At 41.0% G+C, this 12556-nt stretch overlaps 1 protein-coding gene across 1 annotated transcript in view; it reads left to right on the plus strand.

The window, feature by feature from the left end:
* Nucleotides 1–1952: 1952 nt before the first annotated feature.
* LOC308168344 (melanoma receptor tyrosine-protein kinase) overlaps nt 1953–12556 on the plus strand; it is a 30003-nt gene continuing 19399 nt past the window's right edge. Inside the window, exon 1 of the mRNA XM_080542904.1 lies at nt 1953–2212. Within this exon, the coding sequence (XP_080399030.1) occupies nt 2140–2212 (73 nt within the window). The 5' untranslated portion in view covers nt 1953–2139. The remainder of the gene's footprint in view (nt 2213–12556) is intronic.

Here is a 12556-nt window from a genome sequence, read left to right on the forward strand (position 1 = left end):
AAGCAACAACACAGCACATGTTCTTAAAATACTCTACATTGTATATCAACATTAACAGTGTTTGGAAACTTCAGATGGAAGAGTGTCCAGTTCTTTCAATTTTGCACATGAAATTATTCCAAACATTATCGTATGGGTGCTCAAACACCTCAAGGTTTGAGTCTCTGAGAGGTGCTTCAAAAGTCTTGATTTATTGGTGTAACAACACACCATGTCATGTTTCATACATCCTAAAACATGTTTCAAAACCTTCACAAAGATGTGTTTCGGTACTTGTTTTTGAGGCTTCAACAGTGTAGTTCCAGTGTGTTTTTTTAGCAGTGTAGTTCCAGTGTGTTGCATGTGGGGCCCTGTAGCGGCCTGTACTGTGGTTGCACCATCAGCCCGCAGTTACCTGAAATGAAGGCTTCAGACTTGTAGAGTGTGGGAAAATGCTTCATTTCAGACAGCCGCAGAATAGCATGCCCAATTGTTTCTATAACTACAACGAAATGTAGTTTGGCATCTAACCAGAACAATAAATGCTGCAAATAAGCACTTGTCATAGTGCAAAAGACATCATATGTAGACAGTGCATGGTATTACAGTATGAGGTATTACAGAGAGTATAAATAAATATAAAAGGTGATATACATGAGATGAGTATCAATATGACATGTACGGGTGATGTACAGTATGGTATGTACAGAACAAGGGCAATAGGTATTGTGCAAACACGCAGTAGTGTGCAAACAAGCAGTAGTGCAAAGCTAAATTCAAGTCCTGAGTGTGCGTATTAATATGAAAATATGATACAGAACAAGGGCAATGGGTCTGTACAGGGCAAACAGTCCGTGGCTGTGGTGAGTCCTCTGCGAAAGCTATTCAGCATGTCTATGTTACAGAGTCATCAGATGTTGTGTCTAAATATGTATATTTCATTATTATCATTAGCATAATTAGACCCGAAATGTTTATACAGTACAGGCCAAAAGTTTGGACACACCTTCTCATTCAATGTGTTTCCTTTATTTTCATGACTATTTACATTGTAGATTCTCACAGAAGGCATCAAAACTATGAATGAACACATGTGGAATGATGTACTTAACAAAAAAGTGTGAAATAACTCTAAATATGTCTTATATTTTAGATAAATGTTTGTTGTTAATAAAATATATAATAATAATAATATTATATATATAATAACATATTATTATTAACACATGTGTTAATAATATATTATATATATAATAGTATTATTATATATTTAATAATATAATAATATATAATTATAATAATAACATATATATATAATAACATATTATTATTAACACATGTGTTAATAATAATATGTTATTATATATATATATATATATAATATTATTATTATATATTTTATTAACAACAAACATGTTTTATTTTATTAACAACAAAAAAGCAAAGGGTGGCTACTTTGAGGAATCTAAAATATAAGACATATTTAGAGTTATTTCACACTTTATTGTTAAATACATCATTCCTATATGTGCATTCATAGTTTTGATGCCTTCAGTGATAATCTACAATGTACCAAATAGTCATGAACATAAAGGAAACGCATTGAATGAGAAGGTGTGTCCAAACTTTTGGCCTGTACTGTACAAATATTTAAAAATCTAATTCTGAATACAAAATGCAATACTGCATGTTCTATGCAAAAAGGCAATACTTTCTTCTAACGTGACAACTTCTACAAGCGTGACAACTTCTAAAAAGTCCAACATTTCCCACGTTCAAATGTTCTGTTGACAGTGATGAATGTGTGTGCAAACGAACAATCTAAAGAGATGTTATCATAACAACGTTATGTGTTATTTGCATCATGCCACGGAGTGTGACAACGCAGTGCGCTACTTACTTCTTCCCAAAACGGTCCTCCTTCCCAGTGACGTGGAGAGAGTAGAAAGTTGCCCGTTCTGCTTTAGCGGAGAATGAAGAGAGGGTCTGAACCCTCAACTGTCAGAGCCAGAGAGAGAGAGCGCTAATCCCACCTGGTACACCCGCAGACCGTCCGATCTCCAAACGGGACTAGATTACATCCATTTAGCGGTGTGTGTGTCATAGATCATGGAGAAGTTACCCCAGCGATCTCACTGAAGAGAAGCACAATATCAAACCATGCGACCCGGAGCTGGACTAGTTCTTGCTGCCCTGCTCAGCCTGGGCTGTTGTCTGACAGCGGAGAGGATAGGTAAGATCTAAGACTCTGTCCCGTCTTTGCTGGGTTGGAGAGGGGAACTTTTGGAAACGAAGCCATCGTCAAAACTGTGTGAGCTTGTTGTACAATAAGGAACATTCTCCTACAACGAAGTGCTTCATTGCTTATTGCATAAGTAGAAATCGTAATCACTGCATGTTATATGAAGCCTCGCATAATATCTCGTGCGCTTAGAATGATAAGGTTCTATCTCCGTTTAGGGTAGTTCAGAGATATTGAGCGTCAAAGTTTTTACATTCCATTATGTTCTGTGAGATGGAACCTTTGTATTTTATTAATTACTAACTCAAAAATGTCAACATTTTAAAAATAACACCACACAGGCATTAATAAACACCTAATGGATCAGATTATGTAAAAAACTCAATTTTGACAAAAATGGAGATAGAACCTTATAATTCTAACCTCACGATCTGTATTGACGAGTGGAGTATATCCTGGAGGCACTAGTTAATTTTCTAACGAATCGTATTTAACACAACCCAAGCAGAACATTTCCTTTCTCCAGGCACCCATTAAAAAAGCTATTGTAACACCTTGTTGAAGTCACAATGACAAATTCTTTTGGGGGGGGATTTTTAGTAACATTTCTTCAAGTGACTTAGCCTAATATTATTTTAGTGATTTACAAGCCTCTCTTATTAAAAAGGCTCTATCCCTACAGTATGTGCAACTCTATTTCTTGTAAGAGCAGTACATTTCATCAGATTTGTTGCAATAAGAATTTCATAATATTTTGGAGAATTCCCACTAGGACTAGAGTTTCTGTGTCCATCCCTCCCTGTCCATGTCTTAATAGTCTTGGCACACTAGTCACTGTTGGGGGCGAGAGGAGAAAGCTGGTCCTTTAGTTCTGCCAAAGTTGGGTCTCCCATCCAGATGGCTCTGAGAACAGACAGACAGACAGACGGGGTTCCCCACAGTGGAGAGGGGTGCAGGGACGACCTCTCACACCCCTTGTTTCTCTCTGGAGCCCAAACAACACTGCTGTACATACAACACAAATAAGGATTGTGGTGGTGATGTTTATTTATTTATGTGTTTCCTCCACTCCAGTGCTTTTTACAAGAAATCCACTAACAGTGTCATTTATTTGTAAATTAGCAGGAGTAAGAATTGATGAAGATTGTGTTAATGTACCACAAAATACTTCCTTTTTGGTTAAACGTATTTGAACGAAGCTACAAAAGGCTGGCATTCTATACTGTATTAACAAATCAATGTGTGATTTAGTGAGCTTCGACGCTTCTCTTTTTGGGTGGATACATTTTTCAATTAATATAAAACGCTGACATGATGTTCCTGTAATTTGCAGGCCTCCCCATCAGTGTGAGATGAGGACTGTGTTATTGTTCATCTGTGGTTTAGAATAGCTGACAGCTCTATCTCTTTGTCTGCTGTCATACAGCAGCTAACACAATGGCTAGGGTGAGGAGGGACCATCTCACAAGGCTCACACCCAGATACTGGATGGATGGTTCATGTCTGCTTCAGATTACCATCAGCCGGCACTTTGAATTGACAGACAGGTCTTCCGTCCTATAATGTATCTTTCAGATCTCGGTTGTCACCGCGGCATCACCTTATTCAGCCAGATCGGTCAGACACAGGTTGGTCAAGAGAAAGATGTTTTTAGATGATAGCTCTACGTATATCTAAAGTATTAGGGTTTCCAGTGCCAGCCCTCACCTCTCTCCTTGTATGTGTTCTGACCTGTTACAGTAAAGTGGCATGGGTTTTAACTTGACTCTGTTGTCAGCCCTATGCCCTGCAAGAATATCTTGCTTCAATCAACGGAGGCTAGTGGAGGTAGAAATCGGAGGACAGGCTCTGTAATGTAATGTTCTTGTAATGCAAACATTTGATACCATTCCTCATTCTATTCCATGTCCATTCCCAATGAACCTGTCCTCTGATTTCTACCACCACCAGCCTCCTCTGACTTCAATAGTATAATAAGAAAGTTACAAACATGTAATAATATTTAAAACAAGGTCACAATGACACATCCATTGTCAGGTATAAATTGAACACATGAATTGGATGTGATAGAATATTGAACAACTCTTCTTGAATAAATATTTATCTTGCCTCGCTAGCGGTGATGCTTCAGTCGTTTGGGAGTCGTATGGGGAGCCAGCTCTGTGTCTGTCAGTCTTAGACTACTGTGGAGGTGGCGTGTGTCTGTCTGGAGGACAGAATGGTATTGTTGTCTTATTCTGCAGCTTGACTCTCAATTGCCCCCGTCTGCATGTCACGGTAATGTTATTGTGCTGACGGTCATTATGGACTTGTTTTGGTCTATAATGAATGGTGAAATCAGCTGTTACATATTAGAAAGTTGACATTTGAGGAGAAGGCCTTCTTAGTTTGAAATAGCCTATTTAGCCGGAACAGAGATAAAGCACAAGGTCGGAACCGTCACAGAAGCCAGACAGTTCACCACAAATGATCACATTGGATTGCAGCAAAAACAACGGAGGGCCTCTACAGATTCAAGTCAGGGGTTATGGCCTCTAATCCAGTGGATGCTAGACTACTATCCTTTAGACAAATGATTAGAATTCCTCAGATTCCAGGAGGATAAGACTCTTGTAGTACTTGCTACTGTAATAGAGGTGGTCATATGGCGCCATGGCTCAGCTAGCAGGCAGGCAGGGAGCGAGCTGGGAGGACATCCCGTATGGCAGACTACAGGAACCAGGATATCTGGATATTATGGCTGCTTGCTTGGGGTTGTGGTGCGCAAATTCAACAATTTACAAGTTGATGTCACAAGCCACCGGGGGAAAGAATAGTCTTTATATTCCAGGACATCAGTTCAGTGATCTGCGACCATTTCACTGTTCAGTGCTCGGCTTTGACTGGAAGCTCTTTTGTTATGGTTTTCACAAAGACATGCACCACGTGTCTCCATTCAATGCATTGCCAAGACAATCAACACTTGGCTTGAGATGTTGCCCTCTTGCATATCAAGAAGCTTAGACAAGAAAGCCTGGGTATATGATTGAGGTTTCAGGGTAGAACCATGATGCACATTTAGGAAAAGGGAAATCTCTTCTATCAACAGATTAGTGAAAGTCTAGTCGAGTTAGGTTCAGGTACAGAATACATCCATTGGAATGACATTGCGAAGGAGAGCTCAGTAGAAATGGTTAAGTAGAGAGTGGTGAGTTTTGTGTCTCCGAAACGTGTAGCGTCATGTCGACTTCCAGAGCTGTTGTATCTCCAGGCTGACACTATTGTCAGTTCCTCAGCAGCCAGGGCAGTATATCAATCAGCTCCTTCTCTCAGAACTAAAACTACAGATTCACATACCGTGTCAACCTTGTCTTTATTTATTGAATTTGATTCCCATGTCTTGGGACAAGCTGTATTATAAGTTATAACAAGCTGGAGACCCCATGTCACAGTGAACTGAAGACTATTCAATCTGTCAAACAATATCTTACTGAGTTGTTTTATTTACTTCATGACTTGGCTCCCGGGTTGTTGACCTGTTTTTTTCCGATTTTGTTCATCTGCCAACCAATACCCTGGTAGTTGTGTCTTCAGCAGTAGGTCTAATCAGCTATGTGCCTGAACAAGGTCGCTGTGTCCAGCCTCGGTATGCTGGTATTCAGATACAGGGTGCGTCTGTCATCGTTCTGGCTGGCCACAGCTCTGCTCTTCCCTATCTTTCGCCTCGATTACATGTGTGTAACTCAATTACTCCATTTTTGAGAATTTTACTCAGTCTAAACAACCAATCAAAAGACAGTAAACACCAATAAAAACATGGAGTCAAAAATCAATAAAGCACTTGTCAGCGCATTTAAGCATTTAAACCTGGCCTTTCATTGAGTGTTTGAAAAGTGAGCAAAGCTCCATTGATTTCATGCGTGAGAATATCTGACGTGAATATCACATCACCTCAGGCAAGGTCACTAAGGAGCGTGCCTGTTCTATAACACTTACCACTGTTTTGTTGGAGGTCATTGAATACTTTTGATCAAAATATGTATCAACAATCTAGATGAGGTGGTCCAGTGGTCTAGCACCACGGTCTACAGTGCACACGTACTGTGTTTGTCCACATGGGTTTGAATCCGGCCCATGCCCTCTTCTCCTTACTTTCCTGTCTATCTTCATTATCTCTATTCAATACAATGAAAAATATGAGTGGGACTGCCTCATTCAAAAAATATAATAACCTTAAAAAAAATCTGCATGTATCATTTCTATGGATCTTTTTCTCTAGCCTATTGCAAAACCCTAACCAGCACAATTGACATACATGATCTTATCTCAACACACTGACAGGTCCTATTTTCCCAAGGTTTGATATTTTTATCTGCTAATACATGACATCATAAAGGTAATTTATTGGACAAGTTTTACTGGATTAGTGTACATCAGATAATACTCCTCTTATACCACCAATTACAATGCTCGAATGATATTAATGTATTATGTGAAACGTCTGTACATAAACCCTCTTTGTTCTTTAGAGTTTATGTATAACTCTGGTAAGGCGGGTGAGCTAATTTGATTGATGTTGCATTTAGTATGAAAGTAAGAAATAACAGATTGGCCAGTTAAAGTAGTAGAGTAAAGTGTTTCAAGGTCATGGTGTTCTCTCAGTGTCAAAACATGGAGCTCTGTGATGTCAAATCAAGGTCGACACAGGACAGACCGTGTCGATGGAGGCTGGTGGAGGTAGAAATCGGAGGACGGTCTCATTGTAATACATGGAATAGAATGAGGAATGGTATCAAGCAAGTGTCCTGTAATGCATTACAATGAGCCCCTACCTCCAGCCTCCCCTGGGTTGTTTATATCACTCTGTAGAGATGTTATATGAGTCATATGAATATGAAACCTGATGTGTACATTGCAATGGCTTCTTGGAGAGATGATCTTGTTCTATAGACACAAATTAAGTATTCTGCTGAGTACAGACACGTATTAGATCTGCCAGACTGAAGGGAGAGGCGTTTCTATATGTACTCTATATGTTACGGTACATGTGGGAATACGGTACAAACTAGGGTTAGGGTTAGGTGCTACGTCGACTTGGTACATGCTGGCATGTCTAACGCTAACCCTAATCCTAACCCTACCCCTACCCCTAACCCTAACCGTAGCACCCTAGGCTAGCACCTAACCCTAACCCTAGTTTTCCCACATGTACCGTATTCCCACATGTACCGTAACATATATACCAGTTGTTCATTGTATTATCTTGTTTAAGGCGCTTCTAACTTCATTAGCTAAATATGGCGATTGCTGTTGGTACATTCATTTCATTCTGTGTAACATTCCAGGGGACCAGTGATCAGACAGAATGTTCTTGTCTCTACATAGAATATGTGAAAGAAAGGGAGACAAGATCTAAAGCCTTATCTCCAATCTGAAAGGGGTTGTGAAATTCCTGGGTGAAATGAGACTTCCTCATTCTCGGTTGAAGCTCTTCCAGTGAGGTTTTGTTGTCATACGCAACAATATGACTATTGACAACAGTTAAGTAAATCATCTCAGTGAAATATGAGATGTACACCTGATAAAGAGAAGGGAAGGGGAGAAAGAGAGAATGGAAGAGTGTTGTTTGTTGAGCACCTTCTCCTGGTTCAGAAAGTGAACCCTCCGAGGGTTGTTTTAGGCCAAGTGTCAGGTTGCAGGTGAGTTTTGTGAGGGACTTAAATTTGACATGATGTTTACAGCTACAGACCTGGAACATGACAGATGATATTAATATGTAGGTGAGGTACCATCGCTAACACGCCACAATGGCTATGTCTCCCTGCCAATGACAGGGAATGAACCCAAAATAGAGTCTGTGTAGAGTGATGAATTTGTTTATGGAATGACGTGAGTGAAGGAATTACACTGTTTTATCAATATACCTGACAGTGACTCCTATGCCAGTGAGTGTTGTGAGGTTGTGATGATCAGGGGTACTACTGTAGGATGATGACTCACACAATATATTTCTCTCTGAGAGGATCTAGTCAACTGACATGTTGTCCTGTTTAAACAGCAGAGTCACCCCTACTGTAGTCAACTTGGTTTTCTCTTCCCAGTACCTGAGAGGTCAGATTGTTCGTCCTTGTAGCAAAGAAAACAGTAACACGTTGTCCTGTTTAAACTCCAGAGTCACTAACCGGTCTCTATCTCATTTCAGTGTTGACTGTGTGGAGGTGTCTTGGTCATCCAACCTTTAGACTAGGGTCATCTGGTCACGTGCCATTTCCATTTAGACCCTCCCATGTCCAATTCTCTGTATCTCCCCACATCTCTGACCTGCCACGGTAAACATTCTAGTTCTCTGGGATTTATCAGAGTATAATGTGCATAACAAGATACAGAAACTCTTATTCAATGTTTCTCAACCTCTGGACTGTGGTCAGGCACTGGTCCCTAAGAGTGTCCTTGTTAGCTGGAAAGATCTACTCAGTTGTAGAGGGCTAGTTTTAATATACACTCCAAGGTAGTATATACTGTGTATATGATACTGTTCCAGTGTCATTCAGAGAGAGGAGAGGTCAGTGTTGTGGTAAGGACAGGATAAACACTTCTGAACTCACGCTCTCTTCCGTCTCACGGTCAATATCACACTGGTGATGTTAAGTGGTGGGCTTTGATGTGGATGATCTGCTGTAAGTCCTATTGATTGGTCCCTGGTACACCTATCGATCTACACCCCATAGGACTGTGTGTTCGTGTGTGTTGCCACCCATAGGGTTCATCGGACACATGCTTGACTTCCAGAGATACAGCGACTTTGCGTCGAACTGTAGGGTACAGGCATCAAGACTGGAGCCCTGACACCTTCGATTTTTTTTCAGGAATCTACTTGCAAAGGACATGTCTGAGCCAATGTTTGTAAAGGTTGTCTAATTGATATGCCAATAGACATGCAACTACACCAACTGCTCAGCGTCTTTGAGCCTCGGAAAAGCGCTATATACAGTATATTTAATGAATTATCTGAATGATTATTACCATCAATTGGTAATCAATCAAGTTCATTCCTATTTAAGTCTCGGGATTTCAGCCTGAAATTCCAGCTTATGTTCAGGTCATTTAGGGAAAGCATGTGACTTCGTTGATCCACGCCCAGTTAAGAGATCAGGCTAAGAGAATAAGTGTTGTCATAGGGAACAGTAGACAAACATTAGCCCAGGGGTTGTATTAGGATCCTGGTGGTAATATACTAACCTGCACACCTCCTGACCTTCACAACCAGTCACATCAACGCCAACCAGGCCAGACCACCATTGACCGACTACAGCGGAGACAGGTTGGCACCCAGGCTAGGATGATTATTCCTGTGCCAATCATGGTTTGCCTGATCCCACTCTAAACATAATCGAGAGAAGATAGCGTGGACTACAGAGAGAGAGAGAGAGAGAGAGAGAGAGAGAGAGAGAGAGAGAGAGAGAGAGAGAGAGAGCAGAGAGGGTGGTTAGCAAGGGTTAACTGCTGGACCAGACCAGAGAACAGTGCGCGTGTGTGTGTGTGTGTGTGTGTGTGTATGTGTGTGTGTGGGGGGGGGGGGGGTTGGCCTTGAGAGGGAGTACAGGACAGATGATGGATATGTTGGCCAATCGCTGAGGAGTTGTGTGTGTGTGTGTGTGTGTGCGGGTGTGCATGAGTGTTGGATCAACATATTATTATCTTTCAGATACACACACAACCTAAATATTGTGTAAAAGTACACTGAAATACCTACCTATGCAATACTCAGTTATTTCAACTTAGAGATGTCAGTGTGGAATGTAAGCGGAACCGCAGGCGATGTTCCCAGGGTGCATTGCTACAACAGAGACCTGTTCAGTCAGATACTGCATTTGAGGTATTCTCCTCTAGGGTTGCCTCTAGGGTTGCCAAACGAGGGCTAAGTACACCCTAGGCCCAAATATACAACATTAAGACTAAGTACAAAGTAAGTCTAAATACACTCCAGGGGCTGTATAGTGTACACATCGAGATAGAGGTAAACACTACAGCGGAAGTGGACTGTATAAGTACACGACGCTACAGTAAACTGTATCCGGTGGTGAAAATTGAATGATTCCAGGAAGACTTACTTTGTCTTAGTAAGGGCAAATAATTCAATGCTGAAATACGCTATAAAAGTCCATACGTCACAAACCATAGAATGTAAAACAGAACAGAACAGAATGGAAACACTTTAAATAAATAAATAATTGAGACAGATGTCAGTGTATTATCATTGTTGGCGACCACAAATCTGAGTGATAAACATATTCTGATTCGCTACAAGGTTGACTAAGCTTTTCAGGTTGAAGTAAATTTAGTAATTTACTTGAATTTACGTTAGTTACCGTTCAGATTACACAGATTACGCAATCATTACGCTGACAGCTGTCTCCAGTTTACCGTAGTTCACATTCTGCAGGTTGTGATGTATGGACTTTCACAGCCGGAGGGTTCCCTGCCATTCTACCACTGACTATAACCTATCCAGACTTATTTACATCTGTTCAATGAATGTCTGACTTGTTGTGGGGTCTTGATACAAACACGTGGCTTTTGAGATGACAATGGAATGATTTGAGCGGTGTGGTCAAGACCCAATGAGCTATAGGAGTGTCCTGAATGGTCATTCTGTTGAGGGGACACAGACAGGGTCTTCAGTATTAGGAGGACTGCATTAATAGGAGTTCAGTAGGTGTGAATTAGACTCTAATGACGTCACGTGAAGGGAAAGTTAGGCCAGTTTTTATAGTTAATAAATCAGGGATACTCTGGCAGAGGATGAATGAAACCTTCCTTGACAGTTAAAAGAGACACCGGTGATGAGCCGCCCACACACATACTCCACTCTCCGTGTTTCCTGTGTGAATGAATGACTTGGACCCTCTGTGTGTGTGTGTGCTGTGTGTGTGTGTGTGTGTGTGTGTGTGTGTGTGTGTGTGTGTGTGTGTGTGTGTGTGTGTGTGAACCCACCATGCAAACAACCCCAGTATGAAAGTAAAGCCTCTCCTGTCCCAACATCCAACCACTAACCTCTCAGTCCGTCCCCGTCCCCCCATCTTTCTCTCTCTCTTCCTCCTTCTGTTCAGAGGAAATATGGCACAGTCTCAGGGAATTCCACACTGCCTTGTTAGGAGGAATGAGGGAGGCAGGAGAACATAGAGATACATAGAGAGAGCTCTTAGGGTCTGGTGTCCTCAAGTAGGGAAATGTAATTTAATTTTGTTTAAATTATGAAAGTGCAGATTGTAAGCATTCAAAAGATGTGTCATAGAAATATAATTATATTTGATGAAGATATGCAAGAAATGATTTGAATGTTGGTGCCCCTCAAACTAAAGAAACTTACTCTGAATCAAAACACACACAAAAACAGCTGCTAGTAGCTAGCAAGCTAGCCAGGAACATTGCTATGAACATCGAACTGCATGTTTAGCACATCACAACTTGCTGATAGAACATCAACATGCTAAAAACACATAACTCCACATAATTAGATGATCACACAGTCCTTGCTTTTGCACACGTCCTAAAACCTAAGTAGCACTTACCCTGTAACCTACAACAGACTATACAGTGATTCCAATTCACAAATGATAAGTAGGCTATTTAGTGATCCTAAAACTGGTGTTTGTTATATCGAGTGGCCTCTTCAACACTTAAACTTTTTGTAATATGCAAAAAAACTATTTCATAGGTCACACACACACGTCACACACACACGCACACGCACACACACACACACACACACACACACACACACACACACACACACACACACACAACCAAGGTTGAATCCCAAGGCCTCCCCCCAACAACAAAAACATTGACTGGACCCTCTTCTCTGATTTCACAATGCAAAGAGAGATCAAAATAACTGAGGATTTTCCCCAAAACTTTTTGTGTGTTCGCAGAGCCTTCGGCTTGTCGAGAGACTACGAATGTTGCGAGGTCAGACTCTTATTCAAGGAGACTGAGGGGGAAAAAACACACACACACACACACACACACACACACACACACACAAGCACACACAGGAGCTTGTTGAGGATCACTGTGGCATGTCTGCGTAGTGGAAGCTGTCCAAGATAAACTTTCCTCTCAGATCAAACCTGTTCTTCTCCAAACACAAACAGAGGAGGATCAGCGGGGATCAGCTAAAGAGGATCTAACATGCTTATCCCAGGAATCTGAAGGCCAATTAGCTTTAACGTTAGCGTTAACGTTTTTTTCCCCCCCAAAGGCTACACTCTGTAGGTTTGGAAATAGGAACTAACTTCATATGCTCTCTCTCGTAAACGAACATCATCGATATATAGGCAGCTACTATATAGC

This window comes from Nansenia antarctica (assembly GCF_963989245.1).
Source record: "Nansenia antarctica genome assembly, chromosome: 12".
NCBI lineage: Eukaryota > Metazoa > Chordata > Actinopteri > Argentiniformes > Microstomatidae > Nansenia > Nansenia antarctica.